Source organism: Pararge aegeria, chromosome 18, assembly GCF_905163445.1.
Source record: "Pararge aegeria chromosome 18, ilParAegt1.1, whole genome shotgun sequence".
NCBI lineage: Eukaryota > Metazoa > Arthropoda > Insecta > Lepidoptera > Nymphalidae > Pararge > Pararge aegeria.
The window spans coordinates 8509767-8532069 of record NC_053197.1 but is presented as its reverse complement, the minus strand read 5'-3'; the positions used below and the strand labels follow the sequence as shown (position 1 = coordinate 8532069).

At 35.9% G+C, this 22303-nt stretch overlaps 2 protein-coding genes across 12 annotated transcripts in view; both read right to left on the bottom strand.

Moving 5' to 3' along the window:
* Positions 1–1784: 1784 nt before the first annotated feature.
* LOC120631428 (vam6/Vps39-like protein) lies at positions 1785–17656 on the bottom strand. The gene is made up of 13 exons (XM_039901007.1): positions 17516–17656; positions 16747–16896; positions 15880–16007; positions 15172–15375; positions 14543–14729; positions 13670–13787; positions 13037–13163; positions 9526–9915; positions 6685–6907; positions 5261–5716; positions 4187–4416; positions 2905–3039; positions 1785–2373 (listed from the first exon to the last, which is right to left on the bottom strand). The coding sequence occupies exons 1-13, from the start codon at positions 17583–17585 to the stop codon at positions 2218–2220; spliced, it is 2574 nt and encodes an 857-aa protein (XP_039756941.1). The 5' UTR covers positions 17586–17656; the 3' UTR covers positions 1785–2217.
* A 1660-nt stretch (positions 17657–19316) lies between these two features.
* Positions 19317–22303, bottom strand: part of LOC120631345 (glycogen synthase kinase-3 beta) — a 51595-nt gene continuing 48608 nt past the window's right edge. For all 11 annotated transcript variants that reach the window (XM_039900847.1, XM_039900851.1, XM_039900852.1 and 8 more), the window contains one exon: positions 19317–21855. In XM_039900847.1, the coding sequence (XP_039756781.1) occupies positions 21806–21855 (50 nt within the window). In that variant the 3' untranslated portion in view covers positions 19317–21805. The remainder of the gene's footprint in view (positions 21856–22303) is intronic.

Below are 22303 nucleotides of genomic sequence, written 5' to 3'. Positions count from 1 at the left end.
AAATGGGGTTATAAATATATTATTATTATTTTCATAATCACTTCAACCGATTGAGGTAGTGACGTCCAGTAGGGACATAAGACTTTTGTAGGGAGTTCCAAAAATCACGGTCCTGGGCCACCTATTACCCGCGACTCCCAGCGATTTGTTTCGACGTCGACAAAAAATATATATTATTATTAAATCTATGAAGTAAATCGGAGCGAAAAAAGGATATGTTATTCTTGACCACGTTTTTGAGTAAGCAAATTCACTAAAAACGATAACGTAAAAATATCTGGTAAGATTTTCTGAGCTACCTATTAAAATTTTAAATTGCAATAAAATATTCTATTTTCATGGAGGGATTTCAACTACATTTTGTCAAGTGTAAAACTGCAGCATATTAGCTCGCATTTAAGTTGAAACGACGACGTTCTGAAATCTAATTGAATAATGCAACGCTCTTAAGATAATAACATCTCACTGGTTAACACACTGAAAAGATTCAACACACATTGACTAAAAGCTGATAACGCGTATAAATAACTGGCCCAAATATCTGCTGCCAAATCGAAGATTCCGGTGGTCGATTACCATTGAGATACGTAACGACTGATAATTTCGAGTAGAATCTGAATGCATTACTTGGGTAGTTCTGTCCTAAATTCGATAAGATTTCGAATTTACGAAATAACAACCCACCCTTTATTTTATATTTTAGAATTCCAGTAAATATTATATATGTCCTTAGTTAATTTTATCTTACCTGTCTTATATAAGGTAAAAATAATTCTGTTCAATGTTATAATAAAACACAAACAATTGTGTTGAAAAATGTTCAAATTTATATTACGGTTTGTATCTTTTTAATTTTTTTTCTAAGACGAGATTATTTTAGACAGGTAAGAGAAAAATCAATATGGGTTTTTAGGTACAAGGTCTATTAAAATGTGCATTAACCCTTTAAGAATTAATAGACACGAATATTTTAGTTTCTTTTAAGGAGGATATTTTAAACACTGGTTCAAAAAGTGCAGGCAGCGATCGCAACGGTGATGAAGATGACTCTCTCAAAATCACTACCATTGCCGTAACACATACGTGAAACTTTTAAACATGGCGACTTTTTAATAGATTTACGTGCCAGCGGTAGAAAACTGGCACATAGCGTCCGCGGTCGCCGCTGCCCCGGGCCCCGTGGCACGCTTGGTATATTTCCATACATTTTTTGTCAGTCTCTAGGCGCTTCACCGCTCGCGTCGCGTCGCGCTTACCGTAGCCAGCCCGTTACATTACCAGTCGCTTTAAGGCTCACACCATACCACAAAGACATGCCATATAGACACGACGCCGACACGACACCAACTCCGCTCAAATTAGAGCATGAAAGAGATAGCTAAATCTCGTGCAGAATGAAGTATGTTTTATAAAAACTGTGAAAATAATCCGTGAAAGTAAACCACACGTCTTCACACGTAAATCTTGCCAACTTGTCGACACTAAGTTGATCTTACGCTGATTCGTAGGTGTTAGTCCATCCATCCATTGTCCACTCGTTGAAGACTCGTAGTCGACACGGGGTAAACCGTCTAGTGAAAGACTCATCGACGGTGAACAGTTCGTTGAAAACGGTGTTGAATAGATGAATTAGCGAATGCTTTTACTCTACGTTACCTAAATTTTCTATCGGCAATATTCGAAATGTCTTCCGCCATGACGATAAGTTAAAAAAATGACAAATTGGTTTATAATACGCGCGATATAAGTTGGCCTGTCTGAAGTAAGTGAAGAGTGGTTGCACATACATTTTTTAGGAATTTTATTTGCGATGTTATTATTACACGAGACATGCGCAAAAGAGAACTTTCAGCCTGGCCTAGTACGATGCTGTTTACAACTTTGTTGTGTATAAATCTCCAATGATAATTGACAAGTATCAAAACAATGGCCAGCACTTTCAAATCTATCAATTTAGATCACTCCAAGTTTAAGACAAAGCAAAATGGACCTTATATCTCTCAATCTAGAGTAAAAAATTCTTTAACTCTGTTTTTTATTTTCCCGGCAGCAGCGTCTGGTGTAGTGTGGACGAATTAAAGTTTTAAAACAAATTTCATAAACTCCATTCTAGCCTGACTCTACAAGAGAGGCGATAATCGAGTATCGCATATTAAGGCTACAGTTTAGAGATTTGCGTACAACAGAATTGGAACCAATATCGCGTGTGCTTGTTTTTTACTTTTCGATTCTGCAAGAGTAGTGGACTATATCGCCGTTGGGGTATCGGACAAACGCGCTTTGGTTACCGAAGCGTTTCTTGCACACCGGACATAGATCGTAGTCGTGTATCACGATTTTCTGTGACTCGTGGAAATGTTTCAGTTCTTGTACCTGTAAAGAATAGTTCATCATCATTTTACGTACTGGCTTGGTAATACATAAAGAGATAAATAACGTTGACACGGACAATATACTACGACAATACACACATTGCCATCTAGCCCCAATGTAAGCTTAGCTTGTCTTATGGGTGGTAAGATGAATGATGAATATTTTTTTTACAAATAATATTCATAAATACTTATAATATAGATATAAACACCCGACACCCGACACTGAAAAACATTCATGCTCATCACACAAATTGGACTCAGAAAGCAGGCTCGCTGCTCACTGCGCCAGTCGGCCGTCAAATACAGGTGTAATTGACGGACGAAGTGACAAGTTGTGGTTTAAAGTAGCATAAATAAGAGAGATTTTAATTAGTCTTATATACAACTTGTGAATGAAAACCGAAATTATGCATCACAGGCTTTAGAGGTACATTATGTACTGTCTGTGTGACTTATCTGTGAAACCGAAACCTAATAGTTTTGGAGGAAACCACTGCCATAAGGATAACAAATGTGTGATATTGAATACCTGTAAGTGTTCAGCATATAAAAGCCCCTTGAGAACTTGGGTACGACGCTTGAGAGTTAGTTGGCTTTCCAAGGCGCTTTCCAGGAAGTATTTCAGTCGACCCAATGGCACTCCATCCGGTAATACTGATAATGCCTAAACAAGAAGATGGAATAACATTTAGAAATTAAGGGCTAAAGGTTTTGGGCTAAATCAATTTGGTAATTTATTATTTCACAATTTTCTTTTTATAGAAAACATATTACATTGTAATAATAATTCAATTGTTGTTGTATTTGATCAGCTGCTTCCATATTTATAAATTCAGAAACTAATGTTTTAATCTTTTATGACTTGTCTAGTAAACGTTATTATTTAGAATATTAAGAGCTACTGTAGATTTCATATATTAAAGGGTCGCGGAATGTTCGACTGTAATTATCAATAATAGCGAAAGATACTGCTATATACTTTCCATAAAAATACAAAAGTTAAGAAAATAAATAATATTATGAAAATTAAGGTTAATTTGATATACTCCGCTAAAAGCGGTAGAATCTTTACAATGTAATTTATAATTACTTCAATCCTTATACTGCACACCAAACAGATCTTCGGCAATGTACTCTCTACGCACGCTTTGCTCCGACACGGTAGCATCCTCAGGAGATATTGACTTTACAGTAAATAGTTATAAAAAGAATAAATGAAAAAAATATAAATTATACCATACAGATTCTCCTGCTTTTCGCGGATTATAGCCAATTAAGCTTAACTCGAACAATATGTCATGGAATTTCGCAAAGTGAAAAGGAAACCTCCCTTTAACTAAAATCGGGTAGAAATATGAATGTTTTCTTGGGACGTGTCGTGTCGTGTTGTGACGTAACGTGAAGTATCTTCACAGTGTACGCGACGGCTCAAGCAAATTTGCCTTTTGTATTCCGATTTCTGTCTCGTGAGCAATCAAGAGCTTCTTGACTTGACATGCTTCCATCCAATAAAAGTTAAAATTGCAATTTTGATGTTATAGTTATAACAATTTTTGACTATAATAATTTTTGAATATAGTATCACTAGCTTTTGCCCGCGTTCGTATCTGTTCCCCTTTTTTAAACATTCCGTGGAAACCGTTTGTTTTTCAGTGATAAAAAATAGCCTATGTTACTCTCCGTCCTTTCCCCGAACTCTATACCAAAAATCAAGGTGGTTGCTGAGTTAGGGCGTGAAAGAAGGACAAACAGACTTTCGGATTTATAATATTAGTAAACTATTTTATTGCTGAATGAGTATTTAAGCAAACCTTTAATGGAGATATTTTGTCTGCATGCTTTTCCAGTATACTGAGAGCCGTCTCCATGTCCTGCACATTTGAGTTCGGATGTCTCGCTACGTTGGCTAAGGGACCCGTTAAAACATTACTTTGTTCGGGGTTCATAAGAATTTTCATTAAAATCACGTACACATCAACGTTTTTATCTTCAGACTTCCCGCTTACATTTTCGCAGTATCGAATGGCCCTTTCAACGTCACCTAAAATTTTACAACAAATGTTTTTTGTATATTGTTTTATATCATTTAATAATTTTTAAATTTTATGTTTTATATATAATATATGGGTATATGCTTTTATAACATGATACCGAAGGTAATATTAAATCTACCTTTACCTAAGTTTAAACAATATATTAAAGCACTTTTAACAAATCGTGGTTACTACATGATTGATGAATTCCTTAACGACAAGGCTGCTTGGAAACAGGCAACTCCGCTGTCATTTCTCAAAAAACAGAGAAATTCTTAAGATTGTTAAACTATAAAATGATGTTGGAAAAGAGCAATCAGCAGAGTTTCTTGCCGGCTCTTCTCAGTGGAATCTGCCTTCCGAACCGGTGGTAGAGTCACTACAAACACTGTACTGACTGACTTGACGTTTCAAAAGTGCTTATAAATTAGGCCTACTTGAAATAAAGGAAGTTTGAATTTTGAATAAATAAAATGTATATAATTTAGTAAATTAGGACCTGTCCGTTCTGTTGTCCTAATCCTAACGTTGCCTGGCCGAGATCGCTACTAAGCGATAAGGCCGCTTTTTGTATTCTACGCGTTGTCTACTACCGACTTTGTATTTAAATTATTCTTTTATTTCCCTAGCTTCTTAGTGGTGTACAAATAAAGAGTTAAATAAATAAATAAATCCTTGATCCCTGAACTATGCAAAAAAACAGTTCAATATCTTTCTCTGTGAAAATCAAAAAACAAACCTAACCTTAAATACATTTTTTGAAATAGCCAACTATATCTATATTCTAATAGCAGATGACTACTTTTAAACGGTAAAACTACTTTAAAATATAGTAATTTACATAATACTTACCGAGAATCTGTACATAAATAGCTAAAGCCTGGTCATGTAAGCCAAGTTTGCCCAAAATTATAGCCCGTTCTTCAAACAATGTGTCGTTCGGGAAATGCAGTATTACTCTCGCCGGCGTAAAGTAGGCGGACGTTTCTAGAAACGTCAGCAGTTTAGATTTTATATGCTGCAATTCTTCCTCGGTCGAGTTAGCCTTTTTATCCGTTATTTTCTCTCGATACATTTTTATCAACGCATCGTGGAATATTTCATTTGTATCATTCCAGGTGTGGATTACATGTTCTAAGTATGGGATGACTAGCGATTCGTGTTCCCTCAACAGAAAGTCTAGAACTTTCGGGCGGGGAAGATTTTCCACTTCAACTATGTCCTCGGTGAATATCTTTAGTCCTTCTTCGGGATACTCTTTCAATATCCAATCGGAGAACTTGAATATTAAATTAATATGTTCTGAACCTGAAATAAATCGTAGTTTTGTACACTTGATATATATTAAATGGTGTCGGGTACTTTCAAAGGAGTATTATTTTAAATTATTGTATACGTTTTGACTTAGATAGAATTTGGATTGGATTGACTGATTAACTTAGATGGAATTTAGTATTGCTTAGATGGAATTTAGTATTGCAAAAGCCAATTCAAACCAATTAAAAAATATTTAAAAGGTTGAGAACGCATCTGTAAGAAACACCACCAAAAACACTAGAACACCCAACGCAACGTTTTGTCGGCTGTGTAGTGTTTGCGTGCTTAAATTGTTTTTCTTTATTCCACTACAAGTTTGCTCCTTACTGTAAGTGATAATGCAGTCTCAGAAGATATAGTTAGGGGTATTAAAGTTATATTAAGCCAGGTATGGAGAAATAAGGTTCTACGCAGCATCGCACGTAACACTTAATCGCTTGGCGGCACGTCTTTATCGGTAGTCAACTAAACAAGGCTGGAGCCTCCAGCCTAGGTCACAGTATTGCCTCTGCCGGGGATTGAACCTGGGACGTCCCGCTTATAAGACTAAAGCTCAACAATATGAAGCTAAACACCAGTGGGACGTCATCAAGTGTGCTTGGTCAATAATTTTATGACGACCTCCCTGGCGCAACGGTGAGCGCTGTTAATTTGATTAGGAGGTCACGGGTTCGATTCCCGGCAGGGGAATTTATTATTTCAAATTTTTCTCTGATCTGGTCTGGAGGCTTTGGCCGTGGCTGGTTACCACCTTACATACAAAGACGTGCCGCTAAGCGATTTAGTGTTCCGGTGTGATGTCGCGTAGAAACCGATTAGGGGTACCATACTCCCTAATAGGTTAGCCCGCTACCATCTCATCATCACTTACCACCAGGTGAGATTACAGTCAAGGGCTAACTTTGGAAAAAAAAAAAATATATATAATAGAAATGACCTTAGTGTTACGTATAACCTACCTAGTTGCTGCAGATAATGTTTAGTCCTATGATAACCCTTCAAGCTGGAATCTGGTTGTTTGGCCTGCTCCCAAAGCAGCTGCAGCGCTTTCATATGCTGCCCTTTTGTCTGGTACAGTATTATGAGTTCGCTGTGTTTGCTGTGTTGTAACAAAGTTCTTTCCGCTTCGTCCAAGCGACAGTTGTTCAAGCGGAGTAAAGCCGCTATGAGGGCATCGTTAGTCTGTAAAGTATTGCGTAAAGTTTAATACATACTCTTCATCTATGACCCTTTACCGGCGCACAACAGGGCACGAGTCTTCTCCCACAATGAGAAGGTGTTAATGCCGTAGTCCACCACGCTGGCCCAGTGCGGATTGGTGTACTCCACCTTTGAGAACATTACGTAGAACTCTCAGGCATGCAGGTTTCCTCACGATGTTTTCCTTCACCGTCGAAAGTTAGAATATTTTTAATTATTTAAAACGCACATAACTTTAGAGGTGTTTAGAGGAGTAAGGTGCGTGCTGGGATTCGAACTGGGCCCCCCCGAAAGAGAAGTCGAGGTCCTACCCACTGCGCTATCAGCGCTTCCTTAATACTTTAATATTACTCAAATAATATATGTGATCTGAGTGTCGTATGAAGTGGGGATAGCCAAGTGGGTGCGACCTCGACTTTACTTTCGGGAGGCCGAGTTCGAACTCAGCCTCCTCTAAGTTTTTTAATGAATTCAAATATCACTTGCTTCAACTCGGAAGGTAAACTTCATGCGGCTTGAACATACGGCATGCCCGAAAGTTCAAGTTTCAAAGGTTTGTGGAATCCACCAATCTGCACTGAGCCAGCGTGGACAACGGCCTTAGCCCCTTTTCATTGAAGGTTGCCCTGTATTGGCCCGGTAATGGGTTTATTTGATTATGTTGATGATGATGATGATAAAATAAATATATTACCACAATACACACATCGCCATCTAGCCCCAAAGTAAGCGTAGCTTAACACAAGCTACGCTTAGGGATTACTAGGGATAGGGATAGGGATAGGGATAGGGACATGGATTATAAGCATTTATGTATATTATTGATAAAAACAATTATCAGTCATCTTAGTACCCATAACACAAGCTACGCTTACTTGCTTAGATAGCGATGTGTGTACTGCCGTAGTATATTTATTTATTATTCAGTATTCTTTTAGTCGCCTCGTAAGACACCCGCGGCAAGAGGACGAGCGGTGGCAACTGTATTCTGATCTACGACCACCGCACGACACATGCCGATAATTACTATATAATTTTTTTTTTAGAAAAAATAGTGTTGTCCCAATATGGGAATCGAATTCCGAACCCCGCGATCCTTAGTTTAATAAATAAATAAAATAAATATACTACGACAATACACACATCGCCATCTAGCCCCAAAGTAAGCGTGGCTTGTGTTATGGGTACTAAGATAGCTGATGAATATATATTTTTTTATGACTATAATACACATAAGTACTTATAATATACAGATAAACACCCAGACACTGAAAAACATTCATGGGGTACCGAGATAGCTGATGAATATACAAAAATCCATATACTGTACAGATAAACACCCAGAAACTGAAAAACATTCATGTTCACCACGAAAACATTATCCAGTTGTGGGAATCGAACACGGCCTTGGAATTAGAAAGCAGGGTCACTGCCCACCGCGCCAATCGGCCGTTGATGAATGTGGTATAAAATGTGTTTTAAGTAGTAGTCTAGCTTTTATTTTTTGTGGAGTATTATAGAATATTGATCAAGACGCTTAATACCTGTGCCTCAGTTTGTAGGACACAGGACGGCGCATTTTAGTGTTCGTTGCATTATGCACACCGTGCGAACAGTCGCTCTGCGTACGATGGTTTTATAGTTACCGTCAGGCGGACAATTTGTTTGTAGACATACTACAATTATCACTACAAAAACTCATTTCTAATACCAGTTATGTCTGAGGGTCAATCGTTGCCCTGCGCTTAACGCAGGGAGTTCGTACTGGAGATTTTCTTCATTTTTTATCATCTGCATACCCTCTATGCACGCCACTGGCAGGGACATTAACGCTACAAGACTGTGGAATTTGGAAATCTCCCCAAAACACCTATGTCCGTCCGTCAGTTTATATTGCGATGATAATGGTTGTAGGTTAGTCCGAATTATGTGTATGTATGTGTATATTTAGTTATTTGTTATATATTTAGTATTTAGGCTTATTTAATACTAAATTCAGTGGCGTGCATAAAGGGTATGCACAGGGCTTGCTGATGATATAAAATGAAGAAAATCTCCAGTATGAGTTATAAAAAACTTAAGGCAGGCATTGTACGAGTTATATAAAAAGCCTACCCTTGAGTATTTTTTTTTTTAACAACGCACACGTCGCCATCTAGCCCCAAAGTAAGCGTAGCTTGTGTTATGGGTACTAAGATGACTGATGAATATTTTTATGAATAATATACATAAATACTTAGAATATACATATAAACACCCAGACACTGAAAAACATACATTTTAACTCTTACTGGAGATTTTCTACATCATATATCATGTGCATACCCTGTGCATACCTTCTATACACGCCACTGACTAAATATACAATAAATAAACATTCATAAGAATATATAAAACGTACACATGTGCTTTCATACTCCAAGCTAACACATAAAAAAGCCATCTCAATTAAATTATATTAAATACTAAAAAGACAATCGGAATTAAATCTTTTTATAATTAACAATTAATATTAATTAACATTTAATTAATATAAACTATTCTTTAAAACTTACCACACCTTGCAAGCTAAAATCATCCTTAATCAACAAACATCATACCTGTAAATAACACTTCAACAGCGTTGTATCAATCAACTCCAACTGTTGCGTAACATTTCTTCGGCTTGCTAACTCGTCTTGGCTACCGCCCGCCTCAGTCGGTTTTTTCCCAATTGATCTCCTTAATGCTAACAAATATTCAATCAATGCATTCAAAGCGTTTTCTTGATCTTTCTTTTTCGCTTCAGACTCGGTGCCTTTCTTTTGGTTGTCAAATGGCTTATCCAATTCTGGAAAGAGTTTGATAACGTCGGCGGGGTCCGTGTTGAGTTTAATAAATTCCTTCATGGACTTAGAATACTCTTTGTTATCGAAAAGATCGAGCGCGAATAGCTTTTGAATGGAATGGACCGTTTGCTTTTTATCTTCAACCGTACTGTCGGACAAATTCTGTGAAATAATTAAGAGTATTATTTAGTTCCTCTTTCTAGAATTGAAACTTAGTTACGTGCTAATCGAAAACCATCTGGGCACCTATTATATGTTTATACTTACGCTTAGTAAGAGGGCCATTGTATCTTGACGTTTTTGACTATCAACTCTCGGCAAAGGCATGACTTATTATATTATTTGCCTTATTAACTTTAAAAGCTTCAAAATGAAAAATCTAGAAGCTCACAGAATTAAAATCGTAAGTGCGATGTTCTCAATGTTGTCACTAATATGATTAAATACTACACTTTTGTTTCTGCTTGTTTGTTTGTTCAAACGCGCTAATCTGTTGAACTACAAATCGGATTTCCAAAAGACGTTTTTTTTTTGTTAGCCCTATTTTTGGGGAACATTATTAAACATCACTCAACGACCATTAGAGATCTAGCGACAGGTGGCTATGCGACGTAGTGGGTCGTAAAGGTAAGGTTTGTACGTTACGTCAGAATTGAGCCTATCTCATCAGAACACTATATTTATTTGGGATTAAAGTAGTCTATGTGTTTTCCCCATGAACTATCTCTGTATGCAAAAAAATACACTTTTTGGTGCTGCGTGAAAGAAAGAACGCATCGCATTTATAATATTAGAGGTAGGTAGCGGTGATAGCACAGTGAGTAGAACCACGACTTCTCTTTCGACGGTCGAAGTTAGAATCCCAGTACGCATCCCTAACTTATCTAAGTTATGTGAATTTTATACAATTAAAATATCACTTTCTTCGAGAGAAAGGTAGCGGTGATAGCCCAGTGGGTAGGACGTCAACTTCTCTTTCGAGGGTTCGAGTCAGAATCCCAGCACGCACTTCTAACTTTACTCAGTTATTTATTTTTTCTCTTTATTTGTACACCACTCGAGAAAAAACGAGAAAAAAAAAGAACAAACACATGAAGAATGAAGCAGGATACATAGGGCGGCCTTATCGCTAAGTAGCGATCTCTGCCAGGCAACCTTATTAGGAAAACTTAGGATTAGGAAAACTAAAAAGAAAAACGAATAGGTGGGGTACACTATTTAGAACATACATACATAAGTTCGTTTTAAACGATTAAAATATCACTTGCTTCAACGGTGAAGGAAAAGATCGTGAGGAAACCTGCATACCTGAGAGTTCTCCACAATGTTCTCAAAGGCCAACGTGTTGGACTACGGCCTTAACCCCTTCTCATTCTTAGAGACTTGTGCCCTGTAGTGGGCCAATAATATATATGATGATGATGATGATGATGATGATGATGATGATATTAGAAGAGATTTTCACTGCTTAACAAATCAAAACCTAATTATACAACTGTAAAACCATTTTGTGAAGTTACATAAGAACCATTTTTATAACATTATTGACATATAAATACTTACATTTATAAGTCTAATAATTTGGGCTTGCCGTTTTTTTATTTTTGTAGAAAACATTTTGACTATAAGTATCTTTAGTTAACGCGCACAAATCGAACTGTCGATAATAATTTAACTCCGCGTTTGTATGGTTTTTACCCTCTCACATATCACAATCTCTATAAAAATAATCAGCGCTTGGTTAACGATTAATTAATTACAGGCAACGCTGTTTAGTTATGAATCCGTATTGGGTGATAATACTCATTTAGGAGGATGAAATTTGAAAGCAAGTTTATTTGTCTTGTTATTACGAGCGAAGTTTTGGTTTCCTATTCCTAAAATCATTGTGTATGCCAAGCTCGAGATCATAACAAGAACATGTTCGATTTCAGTAGGTAAGTAACGTTGGTGTTTTTGCTAATTTTGAGTAGGAGTCGTGGGGTTCATAATAAATCCTAACTAATATTACAAATGCGAAAGAGCGTTTGTTTGTTTGTCCTTCCTACACGCCCTAAACTAAGCAACCAACGAGTTTCAATATATTTATATTTTGCTGCAACATGTTTACATAGGTGTTATTAATTTTTATAAGTAAGTGTCCACATATCCTGCGAAGATTTGTCGTTAATTATTATAACAGTTTTCAAAATTAAATAACAATATGAGAAGTGTCACATTTAAATTAATTACAAGTAAAAACAAAAAAACCAAATACTGAAATGAAAATCACAGTTTAAAGAAAATTGATTTTTGAAATCAGTTAAAAAGACGGAGAGTAACATACGCTCCTTTATATTCCGGTAAAGGGCCAAACTGGACATCTACATTCGATCCTCTATGCAGTTACGTTCTTGTAGTAACGTTTCCTAACTATTTATGGACTTATAAAACCTGTTTTTCAACCATTAATGTGTAAATTACTGGACAAAGGCCTCCTGCTTAGACAAGTATAATACTTATCTAAGCAGGAGGCCTTTGTCTATAAGGTGGCAGGCTTTGAAGGGTATTATCAGATATCTGTAAATATAGCCAGATCCGACGACTAAACTTTGTCTCCCCCGGGTACAAAGGCGGACATTGCCAAATGCCTCTATTTATATAACACGCCAAAACTTATATTATATAGTCACAACCGTTAATAAACACACTGAAGGAACCAAAAAGATACAGATACCACTTCTTACAGATAAAGTAAATTTGTAAGCACTAAAATATAGAACACAAAAATAAAAAAAACTTATACAATAATAGGGAGTAGACAAAGTAAACTTCAACTGAAAATAAATCAACAAAATTATGAGGACAGTAATTTTTTGAATCATACAGGAAAATCATAAGGAAGGAAATCGTATTTGATGGTCACAATCAGTGGTGTTAAACTATACCGTAATTAAGAACTAGCTGTGCCCTGCGGTTTCAGCCGAATAAACTACTGGAAGCCGCGTACGCAAAGTCTACAACCGCCCTTGATAAATCAGCTACCTACAGTAAAGATTTTTTACAAATACAGTAGTACAGATAGTTAATAAAACAAGTCTAGCGACCTTCAATCATGTAAACATCGCCAATCGTAAATGACCGTCCCCGAAAACCACTACATTTTCATCTTACCTATTAAATTTTTCATTCCATCTTTTAATGCTATCTATCGCAAATGACTGCAAACGTATGAAGCATCTAGTTATAAATGCACTGTGAAGCTACTATAAGTAAATCTATTTCATTGTTGAAATTAAGTTACCGTTAAATCAATCGCAATTTGAAACTGCTTGTCTTTTAGTAGTTGCTGCCTCTGTTTGGCGATATCCACGGAACTGAGACACCACACCTGCCCCACTGAGGATACAAATATCAGACCACGCTTACACCTACAAACAATAAATAACAAATATCAGTCAAGTCAGACTTGCGATGGATTCCGATGGATTATATGTTCTATGTTCTTTCAAAAACTGTTATTGCTGAGTTTTATTACCGCTGTTGTAGTTAGTAATATTTTTTTTTATTTTCTCAAAAGGCTGTATTTTTTTTATTCATTAAAGATGAAATAAAATGAAAGAAGATGCCCTTGACTGAAATCTCATCTGCTGGAAAGTAAATGTACTCTTTTTAATAGGTTATAGGCCCATTACTGTTATATATATTAAGTTGTTATTATTTTATTTTATATATAGTGCGCTACCTATATTAATTGACACTTGCTAGTCAGAATCAGCATGCGTTGTGGAAAACACTGATACAGGAAAAGAACGTTATTTGGGCAACAACAATGAGTTTCGAAAAATACAGAGTTTTCTAAACCAAAACGGAAAGTGTTACTAATTAAGAACAATGCGCAGTGTTATTTTGGTAAAGTATGTTTATTATTCCTTACCTATACATCAGTCTTGCTTTATTGAGATCAGGTAAAGTCTGTATGAACAGCGAGGGCTCCACTGTCTGAACTATAACTTGGTCTTGCAACAAACCTAATACAAATGGCTCATCCCATACTGAAAAATCAAAAAGCTATTAACTTTTATCTGTGCTAAGTTCCAAGAGCCTCTAAGAAAAGAGATATGTGCTTATCGGTGTGGTGTAAATAAGTATAATTAAAGGAAATATGAGACAAAAGTCTTTGCATAATATTATTGCAAAGGCTATATTTAATTCTTAAAAAAAATGTTTTTAAAGCAGCCATTTATTTTTTAGGATTTTTTTTTACGAACAGCGTCAAGCAGGGGGGTGGTAGACATGCCAAAACCAAAACAACAAGCATGTCTTTAATTATCCTAACCCCACATAACCTTACTAATAATATTAGGTCCTTACAAATGAAATTGGCGTTTTGTCGTACTGTCCACTTTGGTCTCAAATATCACCTCTTTGGTTAGGAATGCCAATTTCAAATTTATACAGCTGCTTACTTATGCTTTTGTGTTTTGAAAACCCTAATGTATTTGTTTTTCCTATTATGGGTTTTTCTTTGCGTCACTCAGTTTATAAAATGGTAAACTTGAAATATCGCGTTATTTACGTGTTCGAGTACCATTGTGACACCAGTGCTGCAGAAACGGAAGGAATAAATATGTAAGGATCTAATATTACAAATGCGAATATTTGTTTGTTTGTAGTTCCTTAACGCCCTAACTAAGCAACCAATCAACTACATTTATGACAGAGAGTAACTTGAAAGAACGGAGATTTGTAAGAAATGCGGACGAAGACTGCGGGCAACATGTAGTGTGGATTAAGAGCAATTTCTTACCAACAGCTATTGGGGCTTCCTTCCACTTGATGGTCTTTATAATCTCGATGTCTTTCGCCTCTTCCACAAGGACAGAAGTGTTATCTCGGCCAAGTAGGAATGATGTTTCTGAATACTTTGCTATTGTAGGGTCTAATGATTTTGAACTGCTCGTGGGAAATAGTTCTTTAGGGTCCCGTGTTGATAACTGGAAATTATTTCAACATTAAAATATAGCATAGGTATATGTTACTAGATCTGTATGTACCTCCATTCTTGTGAATAAATTTACTATTTACTTATGTGATTTAGTATTTGAACCTACTAATTACAGCCACAATCAGACTGTAAACAAGGTTTCGACAAAATAAAATTTACATATATGTACTATGCAGTACTATCTACTACGCAGTACAGGGAGTTAGAAAATGTTCCTTAGTAGCATTTGCATTTAACAGTACGGTTTGATTCTCGCATAAATAGATTTTGACTTTTTGCCGATTGATTAATTGAATATGATACAAAAGCTGTTGAAAGTATGGGCAAATAATTGAATCTCTAGTGGTTGTGGTTGGCATATTATAAATATACAATAGACCAGGCAATTATATGATTATTATTAAAATCAAACTAATAAATTCCATACTAACATCAAACATTGTATATTCTCCTTTGAAGCCAACACACAGGTATTGCTGACCCCAGGCCATCACCTTAGGCACATCTGGTATGGAAAAGTCAAATAGATGCTTTTTGAATTCTCCGTTTTTCCCATAATATAATTGCAGCTTTCTCCTTACAGCTACACAGAGACTTACTAGAGAATTTGATTCACCAGTCATTGAGGTAGCAGACTGAAAGAAAATTATGCATGTAGATTATAAAAATCTAGTAATTACCAATTGGATTTAGTTAAGTAACAACATTAAATACAACAAAGTAAAAGATTATGTGTACTGCTTTTTAAACTATGCGCCATTTTAGCAAAAACGTTTCAGCCCTAGCTAGTTATTGGTACCCAAATGGAGTAAAACTTTTTGGTAAAATGAGAACATCCTAATTTATGCTTGATTGACTTAGCAATATACTGATCAGAACACATTTACTGAAATATAGGGTATGTGCTTAATGAGCCAGTACAGCATATACCAAAAAAAGCGAGTAAGCCCTCCACCATATCATTAGCCAAGCCCAAGAGCTGGTCTCTAAAATAAAGCGCCAACATTGTTATGGCCAACCTTGTAGGTAATTGATACTGATGGTTTATGGAGAACCATAAAAAAGCAGAATTCGCTGATATGTCACGTCACATATAGTAATGTAACTATCTAACATTTAATATTACAAAATATTGATACCTTGTTGTCCAATGCAAATAATGAAGCCCCTTTTGTGTCATGGAATGTCTTAACCAATGGAAAATTAACTCCATTTGTATCATATGTTGATAGAATATTGTCAGTGAGGCACAGTAGCAAATGGTCTTCTGCAAAACAAAAGAACATTTGTTTATGGTCTTGACACATATTGGCAAACTGCCTTAAATCTGTTTATGCTGATCATATTTTCACTGTTATTGACTCCATAAAGGCAATTTTTAATGAGGTAAATTTACTAGTAGGGCAAGATATTATATCCCAACTAATGTGTTTATTTCTTCTGTGCAGAGAGGATATTATGTGCTACCAAACTCTATCATTAAGTTTTAATGTACTGTTAAGTGATATAGTCAATATTTGTTATGCAATTATAAAAGTACTAAAAATTGAGAAAAGTGCAAATTTAAATGATCTTTGCCTTTAAAATGTAAACATTTGATTTATAAATTATTCCACTTATACTTTCACCATTTTTTTTTTTTGATCTTGGTCCATTTTAAAGCCGCTAGACAACCAAAGCCTTACCCACTAGGCTATCACCGCTGCCATTTTTTAATAACATTTTAATAACTCTAAAACTTGAAACACATGTGTATCCACTGTTTTCCAAAGTTTCAAGAATGTTAAGACTAAACTGGAAAAATCTTGTATAGAGGACCTTTTTCTCTAAGAACCTTACTCCTTCTCATTACTCTGCTTATGTATGCTGATATTTTGTTTCAACAAAATAATACATGTGTGGAAAACCGTAACACAAGGTATATTACAGAAGTCACATGAAAAAAGTTCATGTTAAATAACTATCACAATTCTATCATTGGTAAAGTGTGTACCAAATTTCCTTACCTGGTATAACTTCTATTTGCTGGATAGGTTTCTTACTGAAGTTTTTACAATAGCGAAATAGTTGCAGCTCATATTTCTGATTACCATTATTATTTGATAATGAGTACATCAACAAATGGCCCTGTCTTGTACCCAATAACAAGTTTCCATCTAAAAGAAAGTAAAGGTAGTTTTAGCATTACATACAAATATTCAAAAACTTACTGTGTAATTTTTTTAGCATTATATTCAGTGATGATAAAGCAATTATTCACTACAAAGTACTTTCTGAGGTTTTGATAGCTATTATTTTGAATAGGTTAGGTAAATGTAAAAGCTTATTCTTTCAATCAAACAGCAAAAATGGAGAAATAGACTACATATTTAAATCAGAGATAGTTAGAAAGCTAAAGAGTGATATGCCTCAGTTTATCAACTTAAGAAACAAAAGCCAGTTTTAGTAACATTGAGGCTTTTGCCACACATTAAATAAAGTGTGTTGGTGTGTGTGAGAATGTCTCAATTTATTCATCTTGAGGATTTCAAACGCTAGTAGATCAAATTGATGATTAGAGATAGAGATACCAGAGATATGTGATAAAATATCTTACTTTACATGTTAGGCTCCATTTTATGGCCCCCGTCTAAAACTAGGTACTAGCCCTTACTTATATTATCGACTTATTTATGAAAACAGCAACTTGGATAGTTCCAAGAGGACTTATGAGCATAAGGATGTCCACTGTTATTGTTTATTTTAATGTTTCTTTTTATTTGTTTTTACACTTACCATACGCAGCTATTGCTTCTATTTGGACAGTTGCATTCAGTAAGTGAGACACTTCGTATGCTTCGTGCATTTTACAATAGTAATGAAACACAGTAATAAGATAAACACAGTAAGAAGATCAATTTAGCAGCCCCATAGATATGAAACGTATATTATATAAACGTATATAAAATTGCTAGAACTCTTGTGCATCTCGTTTTAAAACACTTCATAAAGACTGAAATAATTCAAACTTAAAATATTCCTGAAAACGTAATTGAATCAGTAGAAATGACGAAGCCCAGAATCAGAAAACAATAAATGGTGGAATTTTGACAACTGACTAAACTTGACATTGACAGTGGTCTTTGAACCGTTTTTAATAACTCGATGCGGTTTGCGGATTCTAGGCATTTTGAGCTTTGATCATAGAAGAATAATACACAGAGGGAGTACTAAATTATACCTAGGCACAAAACTTGAGCTTCTCAACCTTAATAAAATGACAACCAGATCTGACAAAGACCGACCGACTTTCTCGTAACAATCATACAACTATTATTATTTTTGATTGAACCTTCTCTTTCTTTTAACTATACATTGATAAAAAGCCCCACCCATTGGACATCCCTTTGTTGGCATGATGCCGATGATTTTTATAACTTCCTCATTCGTCTGCCATTTTAAACTACGGAGAGTTAAATTCCCAGGTCGGGCCAAATAAAATGGTATTGGCGTTTTCCGTAAATATCAGCCCAGTGTTAGAAAACAGTCCTTTATTTTTGTGATGTCAACTCAGGTGCCACCGAGAATCTTAAACCCTTAGTCCCAGTTTTCATCACTAACATAAGTGATCATAATCGTCCCCACTAACCTTCATTGTAGTAGCATGATTGGTACATCCTCTAAAGCCCTCTGAAAAGACTACAGTAGTATACGGCCTTTCCTCATATGAAATAGAGTTGTAGCCTAGGTTTTAGCGAATAAACCGCTATGAGACGGTCAGCAGTGGGGACGTCGTCATGTTTCTTCACCTTTAAAGTTTCGTAAAGATCGATGTTGATGACATAAAGATGATGTTTCCTAAAGAGAAAAAATGCCGAAAGCCAATTTTTGTAATTCTCACGGGGATAGTTCAAGATCGCTTAATCGGAATTAATCCAGGATGCGCGCTATCTCTGTACCCAATTTCATTTAAATTGGTGCAAAGGTTGACAGGAACGGACGTCGATTGTGACCGCCGTGGTCAAGTATGATTCCCTGGGTTCGATCCCCGAACCCGGAAGCGGCAATTTTGGAGTTTATAATTTCTTTGCAGCTTACTGCTTGATAAATAAAAATAAGGTGGTTAATTAGTAAATCTCACGTCCATTTGCGTTAAGAATAAAGAGTCATCAATGCAACTACAAGGTAAAAGTATATTCAAAGTAAAGTAAAAATTGTATATTACAAATTATTCAAGTTTATAGTAAAATTAAACTAACTATATCGATTTCAAATAAAGGCATTAATAACTTATTTTAATAGTTTTATTTTACTCTTCTTTGTATTTATTATAAAGAATTTGTTTACGTAAAAACTTACGTATGTATCATTCCCTTTCTCTGTTAGTAAAATTATTTAAACAGTTTTATACATAAGAATAGGAGAGAGCCATTTAAAAATGTAATTGAATTTTAAAAAATCACCCAAGTCCACAACAAGCGCCTTTGAAGCGCATTCAAAAAAGGTTTAAATAAACCTGACTGGCCTGGATAGAATTAAGATGACTCACTATTTTTAAAGCGCGCATGAACTTTAATTATAAAATAAAAAGCCATGCTTACTATTCATTTAATATTTACTTTTATAATTATGTTATTTTCATTCATAACTAACAACGATATGGGTGTTACGATGTATTCAAATTCAGTAAAACAAATTAAAACAAAATACAAATTTCACTCACTATTAAATTTAATATTACAGTACTAGCAATAAGAAAACTCTTTTACTTTAAATAATTTATATAAGTCAACCCCATTTCGAAGTAATGTATGCGGTAAATTCTCTTGCGGTTAAATGTGCTCGTGAATGTGAGAATTCAGTGGGATCAAGACGTTCCAATAACATCGCTTCAAACATTCAGGTCACTAGTATGTCTTAACTTTTTACACAGAGGGTCTTTAGAAGCAACGTCGATTACAAAATTCATATAAGATAGACTTAATAAAATATGCATATCTAAACTATCGTAATACCTTACTGGAACCCCGAGTCCACGGACCGAGGACCGGCCAGCAAGCGGACTCCTCTACCGACTAACGTTACTCAGAGTCATACCATAAAGATAATAATTATTATAATATATTTACACGAATTATAAAGGTGTCAGCAAAGGAATAGCCGCAGGGACGACAACTAAGCTCCACTATGTGTGATTTGAAATCGTGCGCCGAGCGCATTATATCTCTTAACATACTAAAAATTTATAAGAAATTAGTACATACAAATATGTAATAATACGAGCGTATATAATATACGTTGAGGGGCCAGATTTGTATTACAGTTATCAGATGAGCTATTCTGTATTAGCTTGGCATGCTAATGTGGTGTATGGAGACGTGAATATATTTCATTCCGTAGCTAATATAGTCTAGTTTTGATGAGTTACATATTACATAATATGTGATTGTGACATTGTCCGCACGAGTAAGTTCCTGCAATATCGTTGTTTCCAGCGCCCTAATCTGTGCAATAGGTGCTCTTAAAAGGTATGATGCCAACGTTTTTACACCGAAGTTTACGCATAAAGGCATACATCTAAAAACATTAATAAAAGAACTTTTATGTTACTCTATATTTAGAGGCTCAATACTTTCTCCTAATAACTGTACGGCAACTCCAAGTGCAAAATTAAATTGCTCAAATACTTACAACTATGACGATGAATTTAATTATTACTTTTAATATTATAGTTTTCATAAATGACTACTATTTAATGTGTTCTCAATGACAATTTTTACATAGCAGAAATATCATTTATAGAATATAGAATACAATATTATCGAAAAAACTATGACGTTACAATAGGACACAGACAGTGCTATTATATTAAATACATTAAATTTATTCAGCGCTGAATAAGTAGTATACTGCAATAAAAAATACTAATGTAAAGTTGCCGGAATAAACAAATATATTTTTATAATGTAGTAAATCTAAAATTTATATCCTTTGAATTGTTTATACAAATACATAATAATCTGAAATATCATTAAATATTAAAATTATCTTGAGAGATCAGTTTACGCTAGTTATAAAAATTTACAAGTATGCTCGTTATTTTTATGCAACAAAATGCTTCTTCTGCCGTTGAATGCGACCGCGTCGCAAGTCGGAAATCTTCCCACAGCAAATATTCTATGCGCTACTGAACTTCCTACTGATTACATGGCCAAGCAAAGTTACGCTCCACGCTATCGTGTGGCTATCTCCTAATAGGTGAATCACGTTAAGCGAGCGTGTGAATACTCTTCCGTGGATTATACATCATTTTAGGATTATACATGGATACAGGATATACAAGGTAAAAAAGAAAAAAAAAATACAAGATTTTACAAACGGTCGCGACGAAACGATCTCTCATACACCGATCCGTCGTTCACCGCGATTCATAACGCAGCAGTAAGGTATGTACACGAGTAAGGGGTTTGAGCGTACAAAAGTACAAATCAATCACATTGCGACGGCTCAGAAACTACGTCGGATTTACCCTTCTTACCGACTACAACAGCTCAAGCTTTATCGACAATTACACTACAGTATCACCAGATTACTCGCCGAAAACACCTATTATGCATAATTTTCCCGATGGCCAACACGAAAAGTACTATCACTATAAAATAGCATACGACCGACTCTCGGCATGAGAGTGGCGAGCGCCTGAATGCTGGAAGCGGCGGCCGCGCAAAGCGCAACTGCCGTACAAATTAACATTCTATAAAAAAAATTATAAATTCAACAGCGCCCACTAGGAATCCTCGTCGAAAACCAAAATCATGCACAACACCTCCGACCGCGGTCGATATCCGCACGGGCGCACCGACACCTACGCGTACCTCCCGGCGGACGTACGTTCCCCCGTGTGCTCGCGCTCTCGACATCGTTCACTGCGTTGACAACTGACTCCCGTGCAACGGATCGTTATGCGAAGCTTATGTTTGTCCACTGCGTCGCAGCCATGTCCTGCCACGGGGAGGTCGTACGTCGCGGTGCGTGCGGGAGGTGCGAGAATCCGTCAGATGCGGTAGGAGGTGGCTGCGAGTCCGTCTACGACGCACCTGGGGAACCACCGCTCGGTCCGCTCGCTGCATTCTCACCTGCCGATAATAATTTCGTTATAATATCAATTTGCTTGCCATTTTCAATCCTTATGGCATGGTGTTATTAAATGGGTAGTAAAGAATGGTGGACTACGGCCTTATCCCCTTCACTTTGTGGGGGGAGACCCGTGCCCTTTAGTGGGCCGGTAATGGGTTGATATGATGATGATGATGAAAAAGATGGCAATGAATAGTTTAATATTTACGTTAGTAACGTAAACCGTACGTAAACTATCTACTACTATTATATTTTACTCGTGCCAGTAAAACTTTCAGTAAGAATCCACAAAATTTCATTCTACTACAAACCGCGTCGCAGCATGATGTTAAATAGCCCGTATAAAAATAGTTATACAGCTCCCTCAAGAATTGGTGTATGATATCTAAAAGAGGTTTATTAAATCTTACAAATAGTTCTACAGATTAGCAGAGTTCCGTTGTAAGT

Excerpts from the sequence above, each read along its gene's own strand:
- LOC120631428 (XM_039901007.1), bottom strand. The coding sequence starts at position 17,585 with ATGCACGAAGCATACGAAGTGTCTCACTTACTGAATGCAACTGTCCAA. Across the intron at positions 13,164-13,669 it reads AAAGCAAGACTGATGTATAG|GTGTAAGCGTGGTCTGATAT; the intron begins GTAAGGAATAAT and ends TATTGTTTGTAG. Across the intron at positions 3,040-4,186 it reads ACAAAATATCTCCATTAAAG|GCATTATCAGTATTACCGGA; the intron begins GTTTGCTTAAAT and ends CTTCTTGTTTAG.